The 27,244-nt window shown below is 43.6% G+C and overlaps 2 protein-coding genes across 2 annotated transcripts in view; one reads left to right on the forward strand and one right to left on the reverse strand.

Annotated features, from left to right (window-relative positions):
• Positions 1-25,952, reverse strand: part of LOC138945868 (ATP-binding cassette sub-family C member 5-like) — a 58,886-nt gene extending 32,934 nt beyond the window's left edge. Inside the window, exons 1-6 of the mRNA XM_070317387.1 lie at positions 25,872-25,952; positions 13,625-13,798; positions 10,219-10,281; positions 8,383-8,724; positions 8,002-8,128; positions 151-320 (exon numbers count right to left, since the gene is read on the reverse strand). Coding sequence (XP_070173488.1) covers positions 151-320; positions 8,002-8,128; positions 8,383-8,724; positions 10,219-10,281; positions 13,625-13,798; positions 25,872-25,934 — 939 coding nt within the window. The 5' untranslated portion in view covers positions 25,935-25,952. The remainder of the gene's footprint in view (positions 1-150; positions 321-8,001; positions 8,129-8,382; positions 8,725-10,218; positions 10,282-13,624; positions 13,799-25,871) is intronic.
• The window catches only part of LOC138945521 (ATP-binding cassette sub-family C member 5-like), a 109,543-nt gene that overhangs the window by 29,184 nt on the left and 53,115 nt on the right, over positions 1-27,244 (forward strand). The gene's annotated exons all lie outside the window — the stretch shown is intronic.

Raw genomic sequence — 27,244 nt, forward strand, 5'->3', positions numbered from 1 at the left:
AACATAAACTGACAAATACACACACATGCACACACACACTGACACACACACAATAACACACAATTCCCCCCCCCCCCCCCCCCACACACACACTCACAGATCTAAAAGCCCATTACACAAAAAACAACACAACACTGTACAGTGGATTACCTTGGGCACAGAAAAAGTGATGTTGTTCAGTGTGGACTGTTCAGCAGTGCTGTCCGACAACATGGGGTTTGTGGCATCGTCTTTCAGCATCGTCTGTTTTTCTTCATCGCCTCCCCCCGCGCTTTTCTTCTTCCCCTTGCCGTTTTTTACGTCCTGTTTCTTCTTGGCCTCTGAAACGCAGAAAACATATGTGACCCTCCACCACGGAATGAGTCGCATGTCACTTTTGCATGATTTTCCTATTTTTACATTTTCATAACGAGATTTTTATGCTCTATTCAGTGGTGAAAACCGTTTTAGAAAAGAGCGAAAAATGTTTGAGTTATAAGCCTGTGACTAAGGTGACCCACACACTGTTACCAGACACTCTCCGGACTTATATCAAGCCTAGCGCAGAACCGCGCGAGGTGACATGCGACTCATTTCGTGGTGGAGGGTCACATATTTGCTTTTCACTGTCACTCTTTCCAGAGCAGTTTAAAGTTATGAAGAGGAAACAAGAAGGGCAAAGCCCATACGACTCACATGCTTGACCGTGACCTTTACATGACCTTCAGCTAAACCTAGCAATGACATCATACACTAAGAACTGCTTTACACATTTTTCCTACCAAAATACATGTGACCTTGACCCAAGGTCAAGGTCATCCAAGGTCATGCAACACAAAGCTGTTAATTCAAGACATAGGAAGTACAATGGTGCTTATTGGCTCTTTCTACCATGAGATATGGTCACTTTTAGTGGTTCACTACCTTATTTTGGTCACATTTCATAAGGGTCAAAGTGACCTTGACCTTGATCATATGTGACCAAATGTGTCTCATGATGAAAGTATAACATGTGCCCCACATAATTTTTAAGTTTGAAACAGTTATCTTCCATAGTTCAGGGTCAAGGTCACTTCAAAATATGTATACAATCCAACTTTGAAGAGCTCTTGTGACCTTGACCTTGAAGCAAGGTAAACCAAACTGGTATCAAAAGATGGGGCTTACTTTGCCCTATATATCATATATAGGTGAGGTATTCAATCTCAAAAACTTCAGAGAAAATGTGAAAAATGTGAAAAATGGCTGTTTTTTGGACAACATTTATAGCCCCTGCGACCTTGACCTTGAAGCAAGGTCAAGATGCTATGTATGTTTTTTGGGGCCTTGTCATCATACACCATCTTGCCAAATTTGGTACTGATAGACTGAATAGTGTCCAAGAAATATCCAACGTTAAAGTTTTCTGGACGGCCGGCCGGACGGCCGGACGGACGACTCGGGTGAGTACATAGACTCACTTTTGCTTCGCATGTGAGTCAAAAAATCAAATAACCAAACAAATTAAAAATTTTAGTAATAAATTTTCATTTGATTAATATACTTACCCAACTCACATATAGCAATTAACTCTAGTTCAGTGCTGGTAACGCTGTACGCATCCCCTTGGTAACAAGGGAAGCCCCTCTAAAAAAAGAGTGACCAATACCCATAAGGCCATATTAATACATACTTCCGACTTCCGTATGCGCGCGCATACGCCGCCATATGCATCATTCCAAACGAAGCCCAACTCACTCCCCTTTTTTAGAAATCCACCCCCCACAGCGGGGAGGTGGGAGGGAATAAACGATGTGAGTTGGGTAAGTATATTAATCAAATGAAAATTTATTACTAAAATTTTTAATTAAATTACATATCTTACCCAACTCACATATAGCAGATTGCTACTATAGGTGGAGGGCACTTAACCCAATCAGGAATTGAGAATCTGTCCTGCCGCTAACAGAGCAGGTAACCCAGAAACACATCCTATCTCAATGCATAGGCATCTCTGAGATAAACACCAATGAAAAACCTTTCCATAAAGCCAGCAAGCCGACTCAAGAACACAGTTCTGCCAGGAGACCAAATCGAAGAACAGCTAGAGTAGAAGCCCAATTTCTTGCCCCGTGAGGCCTAGCTGTAGTAAAGGGCAAAACTGCCCTGACATCCCCTGCCTGACTCTGCCACCATACATAAACTTGTCTAACTATGGTGGAGACCCAATTGGCTAACACTACTCTCGAGATGTCTTTAAAGCGCACCATAACGAGTGAGATAAAAAGAAGTTCCTGAGATTCCGATCTAGTGTGCAGAGTCCTTAACGGAAAACTGTGGAGGGCTAAAACCGTACAAAAATGTACATCAGAATCTCCAAGAGCCATAAAAATGCTCAAGAAAGGAATATAGAGTCCGTGCTGTTCGAAGGGGGAGGACTGACTGACTGCCCCCCCCCCCCCCCCCCTGTCTACTGCCACCACTTGAAGGCATACCTGAACACTGTGGCAGTCCATCTAGGCAAGGTTGACCTCAACCAGTCATTACCCCTACCAAAGTTGAAAGACATTCTTTCTTCCTTATATAAATTAATCAGTGTTTAACGTCGTATATAACCGTTCAAGGTTAAAGGGCGACGAAGCAGAAAGATAAGAACAAGAGCCCTTAGATTTAATGATCTCAAGCAATCCGTGCAAGTCAGAAAAAATCTTCAAAACTCGAACAGACCAAAAGGCTAAAAATATGGCTCTAGGGGAGCCAAAATAGTGATTAAGATTTGAACGGTGAATCAAAGTTGGTAACTCCAGATTCCGCTTATATGCCAGAAAACCCAAAAGAAACCTAAGTGCCATAGATCAGTCTTTCTCCGAAAATCTGTCTATAGCAAAATTAGCAGAAAAAACACTTACTCCCACTTCTCACAGAAGCTACCCGAGTAAGCATGGCCGATTTCCGTGTTGATCAGCAAGGCTAGTTAAGTAAAAGAGTCAAAGAATCCAATCACAAAAACCCTAAAACTAGGAGCAAAGTCCAAGAAAGGACTGAAGATCAGCTTTCAGCAAGCCTAAAGTAGGCCCTCTTAAACTTGCTGGTTATAAAGCCACCAAGAGAAAAATTAGCACCGAGCTGTCTCAGTAAAACTGATATCACATAATGTCTTAAACAAAGACGTGGAAGAAAAAGAACGGAAAGCCAAAATAGGTGGCTCGCCACCTTCATTGTACCGAGAGAAGAGGAGTTCTATCCGTAAAAACGTAAGCCATCTGTTCCAAGCCAGACAACAAGACAAGTACCAGTCCAGAGTTGACGGGCAGAAGAGCCCGAGCAACTCAAAAAAAAACAAAAAAATCCTACAGTAGACACCCGTGAGAAACGAGTGTGAGCAAAACCGGAGCCCTCTTGCCAACCTAACGAGGTCTGGCAACCCAAAAAGAACGGGCCCAAACTGTGCGACCGGCAGGCCGCTCAAAGTAAAACAAGAGTAAAAATCTCCATGCCCGGCAGTCGGGCGACGAAGATAAGCAAAAGGCGATAGTACCAAAAGGCAAAAACTCATTATTAGAAATTTCTCCCATTCCCCCGAAGGAACAAAAACACGTGGTCAAAGAGAGTCTGCTCCAAGTGGCCATTAGGCCGACAGACTTAGAGAGTCCGCCCAGTCATAGAGACTCTCATGAAGGTACTTCGCTGCTAAAAAGATCTCGTGATGGTAAAACCACCAAAACCTCTCATGTTCCGTGAGGAAGCGATAGGGAGTGAGAGACCCCCTTTCCTTGATGAGAAAAGCCCCCTGTGGAGTTGTCTGCTTGAAACAACACATGTTCCAACCCTTTGTTCTATTGCTTAACGCCCAACAGACCACAAAGGGTCCTATCAAAGCTGAGAAGCCTTAGACATCTAAAGTGTTCCAGCCCTGCACTCCCAGTTACACCTGGAGTAAAGGACTACTATCAAGGGCCGCTTGCACAATCTCCAATAGATCCAACAACGGCTCAACAAACGTATGACTTAGAAAAAAAGATCAGAACCCTGAAGCTCTGAAATACCAAACGAACCATGAGAGAGAACCAAAAGGGAGGCACCCTTGTCTCCCCCCACAAAGAGGGAAACCTAATCCCCCCCAGCCGCTGTGTTAAACACAAAGGCGAAAGAAGAGTGATGCCGAGAACTAACTTCCAGTTGACATAACTGCCACAAGTGTGAAAGAAAGCGTGCTCTTGTGTGCCTACCAACACCCACCGCTAACTTGCCTCAGGGGGAAGAAAGGTGGATATTAGACACAGAACCCTGCCACGAACGCGAGGGTAAGGAGACAAAAGATAAAGTCGAGAACGGCGAGCCTGAAGCCTTTATTTGAAAACAATAAAAAGCCAAGGCCTGCCGTGCGCTTTCCTTCTGCAGTGAGCTTTTAAGATAGAGAAGAATCCCTGTGCATAGAAGCGAACCCACAAAGAGGAACCTTCAAGAAAAGAAGAGATAAAGTCTCGCCAAAAGAACAAACCTTTTTGAAAGAGACCTACACCCAGGCTAAAAGCAAAGCTACATCCTTCGTATCCGCGTCCTGACGGAACACAAACATATCCAGATAGGACGTAACCGCGCACGAGAGAGCGCAGAAACAAGATTTGTTAAAAAGCGGTAAATGTAAAGGAGTGCGCCATAATGAAACATAGCCAGGAGATCCTTGTTCTGACAGAGAGACAGTCACTCCTTGCTATTAACATCCAGACGGATGTTCGCCAATTCCGGGGAACCCGGTGGCGGTTCCGTAGAAAAAGCAAACGAAAAAACTACGTTCTTAAGCTTGGAGTAAACCGAAGCCTACGGATAGCGATCAGCGCGTGACGCGCTGCTTGAGCAGATGACGCAAGCTAAAGCCCCGCCACCGCAGGAGCTAAGCCGAGCGTTGCCCACAAAGGAAGTGGTAACAAAGGAGCCTCAATTGTGAAAAAACAACTTTCACAAGCCCAAACGACCCCAACAGAGAATCCAAGAACATAACGTTCTAAGATTCCCTTAAAAGGCTCAGGTCAGCTGAAAATGCGCAAAACGCGGCAAAGCTGAAGTATGAGCTTTCCCCTGAGAGGCCAACAAAGGCAGAGATGGGGCAAAAGCATCGATTGAGTTCGCAAATTGATCCTAAGAAGGAGCAAGACACGCCAAAAAAGATGGAGGAGAAAAGGCAGATGACAATGCTACAGCTAACCCTACAGGGAAAAAGCGCGTAGTAACCTCTGCCATCCATGTAAACAAAGATGGCAGCTTCGCTGAAAGTCAACAAAGAGGCGTCTCCATCTGCCCCAGAAGCTTAGTCTTCCAAATCCTCATCATCCTGTACAGTGGTATTCTAACCATCTACAAAAGGATGAGAGCCGGAACCAATCCCGAAAAAGCAACACTTGCCAAAAGGGAAAGGTTTGGAACAAATTTCCCAAAAGCCGGAACTCCGAAAGGATATTCCATCCACCTGCCTCATACCAGCTGAAAGCCTGGAAAAGGAAGTGGATTTAGCCTGAGTAACAGCAGAGGAACCGCAACAACGGAACCGAAAGCCGAAGACTGATGAGCGCCAACTACCAACACCACAGTGTTAACGGCAGAAGGCTAAGCCATCCTGAAACCGGAAGCCACAGCCGCAAAAGCGTTAGCAAAATCGGCCACGGATTGGCAAATATCAGAACCAACCGGATGCCTAAACATGCACCAGAAGATCCAATTGTACCTTGAAGCCGCTTAAGCCCCCAGTGCCACTGCACTTGACAGCCTAAACGGCAATTTGAATTCAGTGCAACCACCTCTGCGGAAGCACCGTCTTCTGAACAGCCGACTGGCACTCCCGTGCCCTCCGGAAGCTGACCCCCTGCTTGACTCCCATAGTCAAACAAAGAGCCAGCTATACTGTTCTCTTCCTGCCCCCCGGGCGGAAGCGGAAGACGCACACCCTTACCACATTCTAAAGAAGCGGGTGGTTGCGCAAATCTTCCGTTCGCTCTCCAAGGTTCCTAACCGCCACCGACCTGCTGCCAATGCAGTCAGAGCCAGCCTCAGCTTCGGAACTTTCACCCACAAAGCCAGAGCCCGGAGTTACTTTCTCTTGGAGACGCTCTACCCTTTCCCCGGAGAACCCGGGTACTTGGGTAGAAAACATACCTTTAAACTGGTGTGAACCACCGGGAACCGGAACACAGGCCACAAGCGAAGGCGTGGTCCCATCATCCCATTCCGCATGAACATCAGCCTGAGACACAGTAGCAGACGGCGCAGGCGAACGTTGGCAAGAGACGAAACCCCCGTCACACCGGAAGCGAACGCATCTCCGCCCGCGTGGAAGCGATCTCCCCCACCAAGGAAGAAACCTGTGAACTTAAAGAGAGCAACAATGTCGCCACGTCCGCAGACGCACGACCGGGAAACACATAAACCAAGGAAGCCTAAACGGGCTTATCCACAGGAGAAACCTTGTCTAAAGGTTTAGCCGTCAAAAACGGAGTAGGAGGCATGACGACCAAAACATCGATATTCTTGCAAAGACAGTACATGAACCGAAACACAAGCCTGTCCGGAAGCCTATGCTTTCCCAGATGTTTACTTTGTCGGCGGAGAACCAGCAGTTACTCGTATAGACAACTGCCGCTTCTTGGCGTTAACCGCCATGACCAAAAACAACTCACGAAAAATTTTGTAAACAAGAAAATTTCACAAGTTCAATTTAAGGTCAAAAACGCCCACACACACAAGCAAAAAACAGAAAGATCTCACCTCAACATGAAGAGACGAAAAGACAAGCAAGAAGATACCAAGAGGTAAGTGACCAAGTCCGTAGACGAAGTGACAGATGGCTGAACACAGCCAGAGCGTACAAAAACACGACCAGTCCCACTGCTCGCTGAGTATGGAATGATGCATATGGCGGCGTATGCGCGCGCATACGGAAGTCGGAAGTATGTATTAATATGGCCTTATGGGTATTGGTCACTCTTTTTTTAGAGGGGCTTCCCTTGTTACCAAGGGGATGCGTACAGCGTTACCAGCACTGAACTAGAGTTAATTGCTATATGTGAGTTGGGTAAGATATGTAATTTAATAGATATTTTCCCTAAACACAATTTGGTGCAATTCCAGCTGCGCAAAAAAATAACAAAAATAATTCCTACCTTGGCTGAATTACATGTGATGACAAGAGACGTAAGGCAATGAGCGGCACTAGAATGACCAAAATGAAACATAAAAAATACATGGAGTAACTTAGTTTTCTGGGTAGTTATTGAAGTGACTTATATAAAGAAATGAAAAAAATGCGAAAACTAAAGGACATAGATTGCCGTTGCTATGGAAACTGGCATACACAGCGCCATAATGGATTTCTAGGAAACGGTTTTACAGCGACATCATACATCAGAAATGCTTAATATTTGGCACAAAGATACACAAGACTTTTGTCTACAATCATATAGAACGATATTTTGACAAAAAACTACAGTTGAATTTAAAATAATTTTTGAAATAAAGATTAATCTTCTTCTTCTTCTGCGTTCGTGAGCTGAAACTCCCACGTACACTCGTGTTTTTTGCACGAGTGGAATTTTACGTGTATGACCGGTTTTTTCCCCGCCATTTAGGCAGCCATACGCCGTTTTCGGAGGAAAGATAAAGATTAATGAATATACAGTTAGAAATTCATTAATCCTTATTACAAAAATTAATTTAAATTCAACTGTAGTCTTTAGTCAAAATATCGTTCTATATGATTGCAGATACAAGTCATGTGTATCATTGTGCCAAATATTATGCATGTCTGATGTATGATGTTGCTGTAAAACCGTTTCCTAGAAATCCAATATGGCGGCTGTTTCCATAGCAACGGCAGTCTGTCTATGTCTATTAGTATTTAAACTTTTTCCATTTATTTGTATAAGTCTCTTCAAGAACTACCCAGAAAACTAGGTTATTCCATGTATTCTCCAAGTTTAATTTTACTGCCGCTCATTGCCTTAAGCTACACTCCCCCAAACATGACCATATACGTAGGACTTTCTGGCTCACCTGGCCTTTCTGGATTGACATCCCCGACGGCAGCCCACTCCATGGTCGCGTCCTTGATCTCCACAGCAATGTTGCTTGGAGGCCTTGACCCCTTGGTGGGTTTCATCTCTTCCATAAGCAAAATGTCCTGAACGGAAGAAAATGTTGAAGTGTTTATGACATATGTCATGTGAATTGGGTGACTGGTCTTCGTTGAGCGGATACATAATGCATTATAGAATTAGTGTGTACAAAGTGCTGGCATTGGTGTGTGTGTGTGTGTGTGTGTGTTTGTGTTTTTTGTGTGTGCATGTGTGTGTATGTGTGTGTGTAGGTAACACTTACAGTTCATGCATACAAAACAAAATCTTTATTCAATGAAAAGAAAAACTATCAACTCACGGTGAATCTATTCAAGGCCACGGTGACCTCTGACAAAGCCTTGATTCCGTAGGGAAGCACCGCCAACACAAACCTCATCGAGTTCAACAAAGCAACGAAGGAAAAGGCCTTGGCTGCTGTAAGGTCGTTGCCAGCCAAAACCAAGCCGATGAAGGTCAAGGTCGCTGCCATGGACGGCACCATGATGGCCGTTCCGGTACTAATGCTCTGAACCATGGCCGACTTTTCCAGAATTTTGCGTTCTTCCAGCCTGATGTCGGCGATCTTTTTGGCGAAGGGTTTCTCCCACGCGTACATCTTGATGAGCTTGATGCAGGTGAGCAGCTCATTCATCATGCGCACCTGCACGCATCGGAAAAAAAAATTGTGTAACAAATAGCATCTCCTCCTTCTTCTTCGTTCATGGGCTGAGCGTGTTTTGACGTGGATGGATGATTTTTACCCAGCAATTCAGGCAGCCATACACCCCCTTGGGGGCAAAAAGCATCAACATCACATGTCAAAAAAAGCAAGTCTGTGTCTAACATGCATGTGAATACATTAACGACATGGGTGCAAGGTTATTCCTCTACTGAGAAACACCCTAGCTTTTCTCATTCATCATGTGCACGCATTGGAAAAAAATGTGCAATGAAAAGTAACAACAGTGGCCCACATGTCTAGAAGAGCAAGTCTGTATGTATTACTCATGTGAAAACATTAATGACATGATCAGGTGCAAGGTTATTCCTGTGCTTAGAACACCATCCGAGATTTTCTGCTGCTTGTAAGGTCAACGCCAGACTGTGTTGGTTTCGCTTAAATAGACACAGAACACTTTATTATCTCAACGAGGAGAAACTCGGGTGTGGTGTATACAGCAATATATTACAATATCAGGGCCGTAGCAGCCCTACCGGCCACTCCGGCCATGGCCGGACCAGTTTTTTGTTAAAAAAAAAAAATCGTCTTCATAAGCTTCAGCGCTGTGTTAGGAGGAAGGAGGGGTCGTGACTTAGATCGCACAATGACAGCGTTAAGCGAGAAATTGTCACTAATAGTTGAGGAGAACATAATGGCCAGGGACCGTACCTTTTTATTTTTTTTATGGCCGGACCACTTTTAGGAGCTGTGCTACGGCACTGAATATACAACATAAAACGTAAGAACATAAATAAAATATCGAGGCGCAAATAGTCCACTCATAATAGTCAAGATTAGGACGACAATATCAAAACAAATCTCTCTCTCTCTCTCTCTCTCTCTCTCTCTCTCTCTCTCTCTCTCTCTCTCTCTCTCTCTCTCTCTCTCTCTCTCTCTCTCAATATATCATTAGGGGTTCTGCCATTTGGGAGCTGCAAATGTTTGTTAAAGAATAGCATTAGTTTGATTGTTTCTCGGAATCACACACCTCCGCAACTTCTCAAACCCGTCCATATTTGTGACCCTCCACCACGGAATGAGTCGCATGTCACCTTTGCATGATTTTCATGTTGTTACATTTTCTTAAAGAGTTTTTTATGCTCTATCCAGTGGTGAAAACCGTTTTAGAAAAGAGCAAAAACTGTTTGAGTTATAAGCCTGTGACTAAGGTGACCCTCACACTGTTACCAGACACTCCCCGGACTTATATTAAGCCTAGCGCAGAACCGCACGAGGTGACATGCGACTCATTTCGTGGTGGAGGGTCACATTTGTCCATTAGGAAGGCATTTGAGCATGCCAAGTTTGACAGATGTAGCTCAATACTTACTTCTCTCCTCGAGTAAAGTACACTCTTGTACAGTGGCCAGTGAAGATGCAGAGCAGCTGAAGTAAATCAGACAGAGAACAACAAGTTTTGATGTTTGCACTCACCCGCTTATCTGTGATGAAAATGCCTTTCCTCCTGAGATAGGTTGTAAGCCTGGACACGAACGTCTGAAAATCAACCAAAGATAGTTGAACATCTGGCAGTTAATTGACAGATACTGCCTCACCAATGAAGCTAAATGATTGCAATGAGAATGAGAGAAAAAAACATTATCAATCTTCCCTTAGTATTATAAAGGTACATGCAGTGAAAAAAAAAGAACATAAATACAAACAATAACAAAAATTCAAACACAAAACAGTTTCTTCCTGTATATCACTTTTCCAAATTACCTGCTTCATAAAGAATTAAGACCATGTTGCGTTTCACTGTAAGGCTAAATCATACATTACGTAGAACTGACCATGAAGCCCAATGAGTGCATCTTGCAGAATTCCTCTTGTTTACACAATTAACACAACACAAGCAAACAATCAACACACAGACATACTTCTTCTTCTTCTGCGTTCGTGGGCTGAAACTCCCACGTACACTCGTGTTTTTTTTTGCATGAGTGGAATTTTACGTGTATGACCGTTTTTTACCCCGCCATTTAGGCAACCATACGCCGTTTTCGGAGGAAGCATGCTGGGTATTTTCGTGTTTCTATAACCCACCAAACTCTGACATGGATTACAGGATCTTTTTCGTGCGCACTTGGTCTTGTGCTTGCGTGTACACACGGGGGTGTTCGGACACCGAGGAGAGTCTGCACACAAAGTTGACTCTGAGAAATAAATCTCTCGCCAAACGTGGGGACGAACTCATGCTGACAGCGGCCAACTGGATACAAATCCAGCGCGCTACCGACTGAGCTACATCCCCGCCCTACACAGACATACAAAAACTAAGTCAAAAGCAGGGAAGAAAGAAATAACAATGACTAAAAGTATACGAAAAGTAGACATGAACCATATCTTAAGTGTCTCGTGTGTTTTAGCAGGGAGTACCAGGGGTGAGTTTTGGCGCTCGCCCGCTCGCCCCCGGCGACTTCAAATCGCGTCGGGCGGGTTCGAAATTCCTCTAAAATCGCCCGCCTGGCGAGTTCAAATTTCGCTGAAGTTGTTAGGCAACGTAGTCAATTGGAACGGCCGGCGAACAAATATCTCTGCGGGCGATCTCAAAATCTGTCACTTCTCTACTGCCCACTCATCCCCCCCCCCCTTCCCCCACTTTCAGAAGGACTCAGGACTACCACCAATCAAGGCCAGACACATTGGCAAGACATCTACCCCCCTCCGCCTCACTTGACCGTGTCATCACCCCTCCAGTGCCACGAGCCGCTGGCGATTGCATCAGCAGTCAAAATAGTTAAACCCCCCTTCGTCCCCCCTCTTTGCGCTATTCACTTCACCCCCTCTCTTATATCTTATCCTGCGCTCACCAATCCTTCAGAGACTTTCACATGTTGTAAAACAGTTTCCTCTCAGATAAAAACTCGGTCATTGACCCCGAGTAAGAAGGTCAGTGTCTCCACAGGCAGCTGTGTTCAGATTGCAAGTACCGGTCATTGACCCAGGTCTCAAGGCCAACCAGCTTTTACAATGCATCTGCCTTTGATCTGACCGCCCATCCAGAGCAAACATATTCCCCCTAGCCCTCTGTATTTTTCCTTTGATGTGCCTGCTATGTACCACTGATCCAGTTTCTGGGAAATGTATAATTATGTCATTGACTGCAGGGATACTCATTGAGACCATTTTCCAAAATATGTTAACACCAGCTTTGCTGACCAACTTAGTACAAGTAGTGACAGTACTACTGCTGTCAATTATTTCCCTTCAACTAAGGAAGTAAAAAAAAAAAACCCGATCCACTATATGTGATAAAGAAGAAAAGACAGACCTTCAACAATAGGACAAGGGATGCAACTCTGCTGAATCAAAAGCATAAAGATCACCTGTGAACAATTCTAGGATCAGGAAATCTGAACATCTGTTTGTTTTCATAAGGAAATAGAAATGAAATATAATGCTTTTGATTATTTACGACTTAAGCTGTGGTAAATTTGGCTGGTATGCAACTTTTATACTTCTGCTTGATCTAACAGTAATATTAATAACACAGACATAAAGAAAAAGAAACAAAACAAGAAAGCAACTTAGAATTTTTTTTTTTTAGTCAGCTTTTTATACTTGGTTTTACACAACAAAAAACATAATTTAAATTAAAAAAAAAATGCTGATTTACTCTTTTGTAGTGTGTGTTTATGTGGTGAGTAGAGTTCCATAGTAAATTACTTTGTAAATTGTGTGGTAGGGGGTACATAAAGGGGGTAACTTTCAGTGAGGTTTAGTGTGTGATTGTGTGACAGGGTGTGAATGTGGTTTTGATTTCTTGTTTCTTTGTGGCGGCTTTTATTTTAAATTCTTTATAAAAACAAGGTTAATTATCATTATATTAAAACATAGCACTTTAGTCATCAAGTTTTGTGTGTGTTTGTGGTAGTTATTAGTAGTGCAAATCCACATGTATGCATTATAAGTATGAATGTACGTCTTTTGTGTATGTGGTTAGCACGCGACGAGCCGCTGGGGCGGTTGTAAGAAATCCCGGCAGGTTGGGGGCCGGTTGTGATTTTGGGGGGCCGGTTCAATTTTTGACTTACCGGCCCCCCTGGCCGGTAGCAAAAAAAGTTAAGGTACACCCCTGGAGTACAGCAGCTGGTATTACGTAATCGACACCGGCGAGTCGCGGCAGCCATCACTATTTAACCAAAATTCCTTAAAATCTTAACCGCTATACAGTAGTAACTGTGATGTGTGGACCCTCCCATGAGAGGACACCTTCCATTGTCCCTTTTTATATTATCTCTACCAAAGTATACCTGTCATGAAAGGACACCTGCAATGTAGGAAAGCTTTTGGCTGGTCCCAAGGGTGTTCTTTCATCGCAGGTACCACTGTAGTAGCAACACAGTTCCTTCTCCTAGAGTCTTGCGCAACCATGCAAAAGGCAGTCACAGAAACACATTTCCCTGTCCATCTGAACCTCCCAATTGTATGTGCCATGCACCATCATTCTTCTTTGTTCATGGGCTGAAACTCCCACGTTCACTCATGTTTTTGCATGAGTGGGTTTTTACTTGTATGAGCGTTTTTACCCCGCCATTCAGGCAGCATACGCCAATTTCGAGGGAAGCATGCTGGGTATTTTCGTGTTTTTATAACCCACCGAACTCTGACATAGATTACAGGATCTTTTCCGTGCACACTTGGTCTTGTGCTTGCGTGTGCACACGAAGGGGGGTAAGGCACTAGCAGGTCTGCACAGAAGTTGACCTGGGAGATCGGAAAAATCTCCACCCTTAACCCACCAGGCGGCCGCGGCCGGGATTCGAACTCACGACCTTCCGATTAGGAGGCCGATGTCTTACCACTTCGCCCGTCACAGCACCATCATTCAACTCACATTGAAGGGGTAGAAGCCCACAAAGACGGCACAGCCCACCAGCGCCCACGGTCCCAGGTAGTAGATGGCGTAGATACAGCCTGCCGTCATGGCGATAGGACCAGACAGCACCAGGGGACCCACGGCCAGGGCCTCGAAGATACGCTGGCTGTCGTTGCCCACCAGGTTCACCAGCTGAAATCATCATCAGAAAACGTAAAATTATACACCGAGTAACCCCTGTTCTAAGTAGGTTATTTGGTTAGAACATTAGCCAGCAATTTGTCAGCAGTTCATTGTTAAAACATGTACGGTGAAACCCCATTTAAAGACATTCACAATTTTGAGAAAATCAGGTTACCCCCCGCGGGTTAGGGGGAAGAATTTACCCGATGCTCCCCAGCATGTCGTAAGAGGTGACTAACGGATTCTGTTTCTCCTTTTACCCTTGTTAAGTGTTTCTTGTATAGAATATAGTCAATTTTTGCAAAGATTTTAGTCAAGCAGTATGTAAGAAATGTTAAGTCCTTTGTACTGGAAACTTGCATTCTCCCAGTAAGGTCATATATTGTACTACGTTGCAAGCCCCTGGAGCAATTTTTTTATTAGTGCTTTTGTGAACAAGAAACAATTGACAAGTGGCTCTATCCCATCCCCCTCCCCCCCCTTTCCCCGTCGCGATATAACCTTGAACGGTTGAAAACGACGTTAAACACCAAATAAAGAAAGAAAATCTTAAAAGGGAGGGAGACTTAAAATAGAAGAAAATTTACATATGTGACGGGAATGCCGTCAACACGATAAAGTTGGCAATAGCAAAGGCAATCCAGAATGGAATCTGGATTGTCATTGCAAAAGGCCAGTTTTTCCCCGTATGTCATAATGCATGAGAATGATGTAGTTAGGATTTCCGTAAGGAATAAGTTGTAGTTTCGATATGGGCGATGGCCGCCATGTTGTTTTATCAGCAAGTTAGATGCTGGGAATAAGACGAAAAGTTAACAAACCTGTTATTGTAGCGTTAGTTGAATAGTTGAACGTTTTAAGCAGTAGGAGAAGTTATAATGAATATGTTCCCGGGTCATTAGAGCCCGTTTTAAAGCTCGGTAGGAGACACGATCGGCTTAGCGACCGATGAAAGTTGTGTTCTAAAGAACAACGGTCTGCCAACCGGAGCAGACGAAATGTTGATCTAATGGGCGATTAAAGCTCTTTTGAATAGAATAAAATTGTAGAGCAAGCAAGTGTATTGAAATGTTAATGAAACGATGTCTGCGGACATCGTAATTGTAGGGAAAGTAGGGATAATAAGGGATTATGTTTTACTGCGGATGATTCCGCGAGAGAGTCGGCCATTGTTGATAATTTAGCCAATGCGAAACATCAGGACATTATTTTAGAGTTACTAGGATAGAAGGGGTATAAAAGATCGGAGCGCAGAAAGGTCGTTAGGTTTTGCAGGATAAATTTGACAGAGTAGGGTAAATTGCTAGCAGTAAAGAATCTTGTGATTCTCTTTCATTCAAATAGGCAGAATAGGAGTACGTTTAGCTTCAAAGGACGATCACCACCACTCGGGCCAGTCGAATTGTCTGGTTCCGAGCGATCCAAAAGTTAGGTTAGGAGAAAAATCGTCGTAGATAGATAGAAACTAAACCAAATCGGACCGGGTAGGTCCGACAAATTTAGATAGTTAGGTGACAGTAAATCTAGCGGACATACATGTGCGTCGGCTAAACCCATTGCAGTCGGGTTCGGACTTCGCCATGTATGATTCCTAAATAGGCGTAGAACTTTGAGCATAGGGACAAAAATATCGTGGGCGAAATAAGGGCTGCGGCCTGGGTTTCCATACGATTAAAACTAGCAATAAGAAGTCTCAGACTATCCACATGATTAATAATTTAGCCTGGTGAGGAAAGAACTGTTCTTCCGTTTGGAGCCAGAAGAATAAATAGCATCCCTTTCTAAATTATAGACATCCAACCTTTAGCTAGTTAGGGACCAAATATATCCTGTATGGGATCAAAGACGTAGTTAGATAGGTGTCAGACTGCAGAACCTCCTCTTAGATAGATTCGGGGGTTGGGAGATTAGGTATTTTAGATGACATAATTACCTGAGCGGAAGCGTGTGCCTGTAAGGTGAATTTTGTATCATGTAATTTGTATTTAACTTACCATTTTATGCTGGTCGTTTGACCGTTTTGATAAATAAACCTGCTCGAAATATTACAACCCATGTGTGGACTCCCTTCATGTTTGATTGGTGTTCAAGTTGATTGAGTTCCTGTTCAGTTTATAGAGTTAATTGTTGACCAGTCAAGCCGGAATCTTAGGAAAAGCGAAGAGATAGCAATAGACTAGGGTTAGATTTGCATTGCACTAGGAGATAGGGAAAAACACAACGCGAGGTAATATCATAAAAGAAAAAATAACATCAACTGCATGCACTAGTCTGCAACGCTGGACAGAGAGAAACATATAGGCAAATTTATCTCTCTCTGTTCCTCTTTACAACTTTTACTAGTTCTCGCCGGCAATTAGCTTAGAAACAACAACATAGTAAGCTGTAGAATTAGGAGAACTGCCACAGATGGCGCCGTGACCATTGGATAGAATTTTGGCTGGTCAAAAAGGGTCAGAATTGGACCAAGAACGAAATTTTAGAACAAATTATTTTCTTAGGTCTTTTTAGTGTAGAATAGTTGAAATTGTTGTATTTAAAGAGAAGGAACCCAATGTAACTTGAAGGTCGGTCAAACGGAGGGAGTGAAAATGAAATGCGTTAAATGATTATGATGTGATGTGTTGAACATGGATGTATTGATTTGTAATAATTAAGAAATAAGGGAAGTAAGAAAAGAAGTCTTATTAGGGTGCGTAGGGATACGATAAATCTAGGTCTAGGATTTCCTCCCTTTTCAAGTTTCAACGGCCGAAGAGACGAACAGGATAAAAGGTAGGAACATTTTGGATCTAAAATAGTATTAGATCGTATGGTGACGTATTGCGATTAGCGGAAACAGTGGCTACAAGGTTGACAACAACCGGAATCTGCGTCAGAGAATAATCAATGAGAACATCGATTTGTTTAAAAAGAAACATGTTAGAAATAAAAATGGACCGGTCGTTTTGTCGATTTTGAACTAAAAGTAAAGACGTAAACGTGTTGATCAGAATTTGGTGTTATAACAAAGAGACGTAGACGGTAAAGATATACGTTTAGAGTATCGTAGTTAGCATTTGGAATCTAGGTCTAGAAGTTGTGAAAAAAAAAAAAAAAAAATGGGAGTGATATCATTTGTCACTAACGCTCTGAGCAGCGCAGCAAAGGCGATGACCCCTAGTTTCTTAACAAAAGAAGAAAGTAAAACAGAAGCACAGAAGAAAAATGTTGACGTACCTTGGGAAGAAAAATCCGAACACAAAACATACAATCCAATGGAATCGCGATCACAAAGAACGCCTGTAGCGAACCTAAGAGGTCTCTTCCAAGACCAGTCGGTTGAAATGAACGGTCACGAGTTTCTGTTCGATTCGGGGTATAGAGGAGAGAGTCGCACAGCCAGACAGAACCGAACATTCGAAAACGAGGCGCGATCAAACGTGACCAATCAGGACCGTATGTACGCGGACGAAGAATTTCTTGATCTTCCTAGACGTAGTTTCAGAAGACGTGCAGAAATAGATGATGCAATAGAAAGGGAGAGAGGTGGATCAATCGAAAGGGAATCAAACAGGCGGACTAATCGCAGTAGAGGATCTAGCAGGGTACGGAATTTAGCTGAAGAAAGCCCATACAGAGGAGGGAAGCAACAGCATAGGCGCCAGACAGAAGCTGACAAGTTTGATGGTAGCACGAATGTGAACTCATACTTGGGGAAGTTCGAGCGAGTAGCTAAATGGAACGGGTGGTCGTATGAGGAGAAGGGAATCCAATTGAGGATGTGTCTCAAGGGAAAGGCGGATTCAATAGTGGAAAGGGTGTTGAAGGGGATGGATGGAGAAGACTACGAGTCATTGGAAAGGGTACTAACTAAATGTCTCACGCCAGTAGGCGCCATTAACATGTACAGGAATGAGTTCAAGAATAGAAGAAAAAGGCGAAACGAAGACATCCAAGAATTTGGACGGTCTATCCAAGAACTTGCCGAGAAGGCATACCCTGAAGACTATAACACCGGTTTAGAAGGTATCCTAGTAGACAAGTTCATAGGGGGGCTAGATCACGCCGCCATGAAGGAACATGTCCTGTACGGCAAGCCTAAGACACTTACTGAGGCTATTGAGCTAGCAGAAGAAACCGCATCGGTGCAGAGCTATGATAATAGCGAGAAAACGTTAAACAAACCAAGAGAGTGCGATGTGTCAGTAAATCTGATAGAAGAAAGGAAGAAATCAGTAGACGAGAAGAGTCTTTCTGAAGAAGACAAGAGCATAACTAACCTGGAATCCGTACTGAACCAGTTGAAGAAAACTATGCAAACTTTTGACGAAAGGATGAAGGAAACACATGATAAAAGGGAACAAAAGGTAAAGGGGACATGTTTTATCTGCGGGGACCCATCACATTATGCTAGAGAGTGCCCACAAAGAAAAGAGAGGCGAGCAAATGATAGGCCCTACTCCAATCAGAGAGGGAATGATGGGAAATACCAGAACAAAACGAATTTAAACTACTAGGGGCTGAGCGTGAGGCCGACAGCACAGCCCATCGGGGAGATGTAAAGACAACCACGAAAGATAGGCCTACCATCAGAATAAATTTAACAGCAGGCACCTGTTGGTTTGTTCCGGTTCAGATTGGAATGCAAAACATAGAACTGTTGTTGGATACTGGGTCTGGCGCCACGATTTTGTCTAATGAAGTATACGAAGAAATGGCAGCAAGAAAACCAAAGATCAAACCTTTGCATAGCAAACTGACGACTGCCAACGGGGAGCCTCTTGAGCTGAAAGGAATTGGGAAATTTTCTGTTGGGATTAGCGGTCAGCGATACCGAATGAATATGATAGTGGGGGAGGTACAAGGAGTACAAGGCATTCTTGGAATGGATTTTCTCATGAAGAATAATGTGCAAGTAGATCTGTCATCGGGTGTGTTACATCTTCACGGTCGGGTTATAGAGTTACAAAAGGAAACAACGTCGAGTTGCGCAAGGGTCAGAGTGGTGGAAAATGTTCAAATCCCAGCGGGTAGTGAGAAGATTGTGAAAGCAATTGTAACAGGAGAATGGGAAGAAGGGAAAGAGGGTCTTGTAGAGTCAATGCATCACCTGAAAAAGAAACCAGGTTTAGAAATCCCAAGATCCATGGTGAAAGTGTCGGGGAGGGAAGTGTACATTCCTATAACTAATCTGTCAGACCATGAGTCCAACATTAGTACTGGGACGACTGTAGCGTCGATACAAGAGGTGGAAAGTGTCGAGATGAGAAAAGAAAATGAACCGACAACAGAAGAAGTAACCAGAGAAAAGGAAAACCTGCCAGAGGCATTGAAGGGTATTCTGGGAAGGGTGGAGGATAACGTGACTAACCCTACAAAACAAAAGATAGGAGATTTAGTGGAAGAGTTCAGAGACATCTTTTACGAAGACTCCGGAAAATTAGGGCGGTCAGACAAGACAAAACATACCATAAATGTGGGTGAAAACAGACCCATAAAACTTCCCCCAAGAAGACCTCCCATAGCACAAAGAGAAGTCATAGAGGTTGAAGTGAAAAAGATGTTAGAAGCACAAATCATAGAACCTAGTGATAGCCCGTGGGCTGCGCCTGTGGTTTTGGTCAAAAAGAAGGATGGAAGTGTTCGTTTTTGCGTAGACTTTCGCAAGTTGAACTCAGTGACTAAAAAGGATGCTTATCCTTTACCAAGAATTGATGAATCCTTAGATTTGCTAGGGGGATCAAAGTGGTTTTCTACGTTGGATTTAGCTCAGGGCTACTTTCAGGTAGAAATGGATGAAAATGACAAAGAGAAAACTGCATTTAACACGCATGTTGGACATTACCAGTTTAGGGTTCTACCCTTCGGGTTGTGTAATAGTTGTTCCACTTTTCAAAGGCTCATGGAGTTGACATTGAAAGGGTTGGGATTTGACAGAGTGTTAGTGTATGTTGACGATGTTATCGTCATGGGAAAAACAGAGGAGGATGCGTTGGAAAACCTGAGAAAAGTGTTCCAGAGATTCAGTGAAGCTAACCTTAAGCTTAAGGCAGCAAAGTGTAACCTATTTCAAAAAGAGGTAACATTTCTGGGACATGTGGTTTCAGAACAAGGCATAAAATGTGATCCCATAAAAATTGAGGCAGTGAAAACATGGCCAGCGCCAGAAAGCGTCACAGAAGTCAGAAGCTTCCTAGGATTAGCATCCTATTACCGAAAATTCATACCCAATTTTGCTGAGAAAGCAGCACCACTGACCAACCTTACCAAAAAGGGACAGCCGTATGTTTGGGACGAAAGATGTAATGAGTCATTCGAGAAGCTTAAGGAAGATTTGATTTCCTCATCAGTATTAGCTTACCCAAGAAGAGAAGGCATGTTTGTGTTGGATACAGACGCTTCCGGTCATTCCGTGGGGGCTGTGTTGAGTCAGGTTCAAGATGGGGAAGAAAGGGTGATAGCGTACGCTAGTAGAACCTTATGTCCAAGCAGACAAAGATACTGTGTAACATACAGAGAGCTGTACGCCGTAGTGACATTTGTTAAGCATTTCCGTCACTATTTGTGGGGAAGGAAGTTTCTCATTAGAACTGATCATAGTTCGCTCAAATGGTTACAAAACTTCAAGAACCCAGAAGGGATGGTAGCGAGATGGATGGCAGTTCTGGGCGCTTACGATTTTGAGATAGAGTACAGAAAAGGGGTTTTACATGGAAATTCCGATGCACTATCAAGAAAGCCATACCGAAAATGTAAACGGGACAATTGCCAGGAATGTCAAGAAAGTGAACTAAAAGTTCGAGTGTTAACTAGAGCACAGACCGGTGATCAGAGAAAACAGATGGAAAAACCTAACCAGGAAACAGAGGGAAGCAGGGATCAGAAGGAGGGAATGTTGACACGTGCAAAGGCTAGAGCGAAAGTTCTAGAACAAACCGGGGAAGGGGAAATTACGGTGGCTCAGAGTGAATCTGCCCGATCTTACGATGGGGATGTTGCTGTAGTGGAATCTGACTTGAGAAAGAATTCGCCCCCTTTGCCACACCAAATGGTTACTCGGTCCCAAGGGAGGGAACAGGTAGCAGACTTGAGGGGAGATAACAATGTTCAGAGTGAATCTGTCTTATCTGACGAGGAAGATGAGGATGCATATATCTTAGCTTCGAGTGAATTCAGTCTACCTGAAGAGTATTTCGTAGATGCGGAAGGGTCCCATAATGCTAGCTATGGGGATGCCAACTCTAATCTACATGTAGACGTTAACATGGAGGCCTGCTCAGGGAGTGAGGTAGATAACGTCGAGGTATCTAGTGCTGTGGGGCATAGATCGGTGGTTAACATTTCTGAGTCAGTTAGCTCCAGGGAGCCACAGGATGGAATGGATGCTAATGACGAACCTAATAATCCTGCAAATGAACCTGATAAAAACTGGGTTGGGGGGTGGACAAAACAGGATCTAAAAAAATGGCAAAGTGAAGATCCCATGACTAGAGTATTCATACAACTCAAGAAAGGGGGAGAAAAGCCTGACAAGGGCGAGAGATCACAATATAGTCATGATGTGAGAACACTCATGAGTCACTGGGACGATACTATGGTAACAGATGATATATTGAGCATCAAGACTACGGTAGACACAACAGGGAATGTTGAAACCGTGTGGGTAGCCCCCCATTCTGTTCGAGAAGAGATACTCAAGCTGGCACATGACCAGAAAACTGTGGGACATTTGGGGAGGGACAAGACACTAGCTAGAATCAAACGTATCGTCTACTGGCCAGGGATGAACGAAGATATAGCTAGATGGTGTGCCAAGTGTCCTGTGTGTGCACGAAAGAAACCAGGTCCGGGTAGAGGAAGGGAACCTATGCAACATGTCAATGTAGGTGCACCTTTAGAAAGGATAGCAATCGATATTGTTGGGCCTTTACCTCAAACGGAAAGAGGAAATGAATACATTATGGTGGTAACAGATTATTTCACAAAGTGGGTTGAAGCCTACTCCATACCTAACCATACGGCACAAACTGTAGCGGATAAACTGATCACTGAGTTTATTTGTAGGTTCGGCATGCCTGATGCTATTCATACAGACCAGGGTAGAGAGTTCGAGAGTATTTTATTTCAGTGTTTATGTGAAACATTAGAGATAAACAAAACTAGAACCACCCCATACCACCCTCAGAGTGATGGGTTGGTAGAGAGATTTAACAAAACTCTACAGCAGATGTTGTCACTGTTTGTAAACGAGAGAAGGGATGATTGGGATGATCATATTCCGTTTCTGTTGATGGCATACAGATCCTCAAGGCAACAATCTACACTGTGTACACCTAACTTGTTGATGTTCGGAAGGGAAGTAGTACTCCCTCTAGAAGCTATAGTGGGTAAACCAGCCCATAGCCATTACGAGGAATGTCCAAGTGTGTACGTAGAGTGGGTGAAGGCAGCGTTAGAAAATTCTTTCGATGCTGCTAGAGTAAACCTACAAAAGAGTTTTGTTCGACAAAAGAAGGGGTACGACAAAAAGATAAAGAAAAGAGAATTCCCTGTGGGAACAAGAGTTTGGAGATGGTACCCTCCTAAAGCTAACCAAAAACTGGGATTAGGATGGGTGGGGCCATACCAGGTTTTAGAAACCATTGGACAAACTTCAATGAAGATAGAAAGAGGGGGCAAAGTAGTGATCGTTCACAAGGACGATTTGAAGCCTTACGTGGAGTAATACCCAATAGCGCATAAAGCCGAAACACAATAAAGAAATAAATGAGTTTTGATGTTTCAGATGGAAGCAGTGAAGGTAGAAGAGCATAAGTGCGAGAGGTGTGAGTGTGTGTTTGCGACGAAAATGGCGAAAGAAAGGCACCGTATGAAAAACCATGGGAAGAGAGAGAAGAAGAGTGAGGCGAAAGAATGCGTGAAAGTGAAAGAGGTGGGGTGCCAAACTAACAGGATGCCTGTAATGGCCATCCCACCGATGCCGCGAGAGTTTGTGTACGCAAGGCAATGGATGAAAGACATGAAAAGGATGCGAGAGGAATGCAAAAGGGCGAGACAGGCAGAGAGGATGGAATACCGCAGAATCAGGAACGAAAGGAATGCAAGGATGGCACAAAGAGTGAGACAGGTGTGAGTTTGAATGTGAGCGAGAGAGAATAGGACTTTGGTATGAATGTGGGGGGGGGAGATATTAAATAGGATTTAGATTATGAAAATCGGCGAAACGAATTGTGCGGAAAGGGGTACTTCGATATCCCTTTGCTTTCCGTCCCGTCAGTTCGTTGGAAAGTTGGTTACTCAAAACCGGTAATAGACAAGGTAAAGCCATGGAGGCTTACGAAGCAATTAAACAGTTGGTTACTCAAAACCGGTATTAAGAAAAGGTAAAGCCATGGAGGCTTACAAAGCAATTAAACAGTTGGTTACTCAAAACCGGTATTAAGAAAAGGTAAAGCCATGGAGGCTCTAGTTTAAACAGTTGGTTACTCAAAACCGGTAACCTTTTTCATTATTCATTGTCATGTAGTTAGAGATGAATTGATGTTGGGTTTGTTGATTGCAACATGTTAAGCGAAACGACATTGTTTCGTGAATCGATTGAGTAAAACTTTATCGATAAAATATTTTATTCAATGTGTTTTATAAACCACATAGAATTTGGGTTGGGGGGAGTGTGACGGGAATGCCGTCAACACGATAAAGTTGGCAATAGCAAAGGCAATCCAGAATGGAATCTGGATTGTCATTGCAAAAGGCCAGTTTTTCCCCGTATGTCATAATGCATGAGAATGATGTAGTTAGGATTTCCGTAAGGAATAAGTTGTAGTTTCGATATGGGCGATGGCCGCCATGTTGTTTTATCAGCAAGTTAGATGCTGGGAATAAGACGAAAAGTTAACAAACCTGTTATTGTAGCGTTAGTTGAATAGTTGAACGTTTTAAGCAGTAGGAGAAGTTATAATAAATATGTTCCCGGGTCATTAGAGCCCGTTTTAAAGCTCGGTAGGAGACACGATCGGCTTAGCGACCGATGAAAGTTGTGTTCTAAAGAACAACGGTCTGCCAACCGGAGCAGACGAAATGTTGATCTAATGGGCGATTAAAGCTCTTTTGAATAGAATAAAATTGTAGAGCAAGCAAGTGTATTGAAATGTTAATGAAACGATGTCTGCGGACATCGTAATTGTAGGGAAAGTAGGGATAATAAGGGATTATGTTTTACTGCGGATGATTCCGCGAGAGAGTCGGCCATTGTTGATAATTTAGCCAATGCGAAACATCAGGACATTATTTTAGAGTTACTAGGATAGAAGGGGTATAAAAGATCGGAGCGCAGAAAGGTCGTTAGGTTTTGCAGGATAAATTTGACAGAGTAGGGTAAATTGCTAGCAGTAAAGAATCTTGTGATTCTCTTTCATTCAAATAGGCAGAATAGGAGTACGTTTAGCTTCAAAGGACGATCACCACCACTCGGGCCAGTCGAATTGTCTGGTTCCGAGCGATCCAAAAGTTAGGTTAGGAGAAAAATCGTCGTAGATAGATAGAAACTAAACCAAATCGGACCGGGTAGGTCCGACAAATTTAGATAGTTAGGTGACAGTAAATCTAGCGGACATACATGTGCGTCGGCTAAACCCATTGCAGTCGGGTTCGGACTTCGCCATGTATGATTCCTAAATAGGCGTAGAACTTTGAGCATAGGGACAAAAATATCGTGGGCGAAATAAGGGCTGCGGCCTGGGTTTCCATACGATTAAGACTAGCAATAAGAAGTCTCAGACTATCCACATGATTAATAATTTAGCCTGGTGAGGAAAGAACTGTTCTTCCGTTTGGAGCCAGAAGAATAAATAGCATCCCTTTCTAAATTATAGACATCCAACCTTTAGCTAGTTAGGGACCAAATATATCCTGTATGGGATCAAAGACGTAGTTAGATAGGTGTCAGACTGCAGAACCTCCTCTTAGATAGATTCGGGGGTTGGGAGATTAGGTATTTTAGATGACATAATTACCTGAGCGGAAGCGTGTGCCTGTAAGGTGAATTTTGTATCATGTAATTTGTATTTAACTTACCATTTTATGCTGGTCGTTTGACCGTTTTGATAAATAAACCTGCTCGAAATATTACAACCCATGTGTGGACTCCCTTCATGTTTGATTGGTGTTCAAGTTGATTGAGTTCCTGTTCAGTTTATAGAGTTAATTGTTGACCAGTCAAGCCGGAATCTTAGGAAAAGCGAAGAGATAGCAATAGACTAGGGTTAGATTTGCATTGCACTAGGAGATAGGGAAAAACACAACGCGAGGTAATATCATAAAAGAAAAATAACATCAACTGCATGCACTAGTCTGCAACGCTGGACAGAGAGAAACATATAGGCAAATTTATCTCTCTCTGTTCCTCTTTACAACTTTTACTAGTTCTCGCCGGCAATTAGCTTAGAAACAACAACATAGTAAGCTGTAGAATTAGGAGAACTGCCACACATAGATGAACAGAACATGTAAAAAAACAGAATGTGAAAAGAGAGGGGGTCATAAATTGGGGGGCCTTTAACAGGGGTTCCACAGTGCGTCGATCCCTGCGTTCTTCTTCTTCTTGTCGATCACTCAGATGGAAACGCCGGTTCTCCGCGCAAATGTTGCCGTGCGCTGTAGGTCGTCCAGACTGCCATAGAGCTTCCCTTGCACCGTGGTCGCCTCCGCCCAGATCTGGCTCCTGAGGCCATCGTGTAGTGGGCAAGTCTGCAGCAGGTGTTCCGTTGTCATGCTGCCTGTTTGACAAGGGCACTGGTCTGACTGGCCAATTCTGAACTTGGTGAAAAGGTGGTGGTTCATTCGGTTGTGGCCTGTCCGCAGCCTGAATATGAGGACCTGCTCAGACCTTGTGAGCAGGTGAAAGGCGTCGTTTTTGTTGTAGTGTGGGTGCTGCTGCAAGATCCCTGCGTTCTATACATACTAAAAGCCAAAAGTCCAACTAGTCTTGGGACCCTCTAAAGTTCCTCAGAGGGGGTCCGTCGACCCCTTAAAAATTAAAACTGGACCCTCTAGTTTCGGTGGGGATGATGATGGTCGTGCAAATGTGTGTGGAACATACCTCCCCCACAGTCTTGTTCTTCAAGCTCTTCAGGTTCAGGATCTTCTTGTACAGCAGAGTCATGGCACCCGCTCGAATTCGCAGACCTGACAAAAAATGACACCAGAAATACATGTACATGTAGTCGAACCTCAGCCCAGGCAACCACCTCTCGAGAATGAATACCTGCCGTCAACGACCATCCCTTATGATCCTGACAAGCTCTTGTTCCGTCACACACACACGCACACGCACACGCACACACACACACACACACAAACACACACACAACACAACACAACGCAACACCACACACACACACACGCACACACACACGCACACACACACAACACAACACACACACACACACACACACACACACACACACAACACACACGCACACGCACACACACACACACACACACACTGTACTCATTAACTCATTCGAGGCGCAGCTAAATTTCCCCTGTGTTCCCTGCCAACGCGCGATTTAGAGCCATTTTGAAAAAAATATTAAAAATCAACAACACAAGATAACCTTACATACCTTATGTTTTTGCAAAGTTTGAAACTTACTCTTTTAGAAAATATATGAAACATTTGAAAGTACATACCTTTTGTTGTCTTCATATCCACGCAAAATATCCAATTTGAAGCAAAACAAAAAAACTTTCTACGTCATGGGTTCATCATACACAATGTCATGATCGACACTTGCATTGCCCGAATCATCACCCAAATGATCGTCCATTGGCACAAAATCGTCACCAGAATCTAAAATATCATCTCCACTATCATCATCACTGAGGTCAAGATCAGAACCGTACTGAATAACACGTTCTAGCACTCTTTTCAAGTTACTACGTCTCAGCAGAACGATCCGCCATCTTGGAAAAGTCAAAACACGTGGGTCGCACACCGTCAACAAAATTTTTATTAATCCCAACAATTTAAGGGAAGGAACTGTTTACAGTGAATGGTACCACTGTAGACAGATAGAAGTTCATTGCAGGGGTTGTTTCCCTTGGTCAGCAGGACCGTTTACACCGTTAAAAATTCGTGATATCCGTCGGAACTCAAGTGCCGGCACGCAGCCAACGCTAAACACAGATGTCGGAATTCCAGTTCCGACGCGCCTCGAATGAGTTAAAGGAAAGTTGACACAAACTAATAACAGTGGACCCCCCCGACAAGCTCTTGTTCCGTCACACACACACACACACACACACACACACAAACACACAATAACACAAACTACCCCCCCCCAACACACACACACAGTATAACTGACCTGCCTGATAGTTTATGTTCCAAGATATGGATATGGTGAGCGATCGCATCAGCTCACAGAAACACATGCCTGCCACGTACGCTAGCCCCTCCGATATGTCAAC

The sequence above is a fragment of the Littorina saxatilis genome, linkage group LG13 (genome assembly GCF_037325665.1).
Source record: "Littorina saxatilis isolate snail1 linkage group LG13, US_GU_Lsax_2.0, whole genome shotgun sequence".
NCBI classification, from domain to species: domain Eukaryota; kingdom Metazoa; phylum Mollusca; class Gastropoda; order Littorinimorpha; family Littorinidae; genus Littorina; species Littorina saxatilis.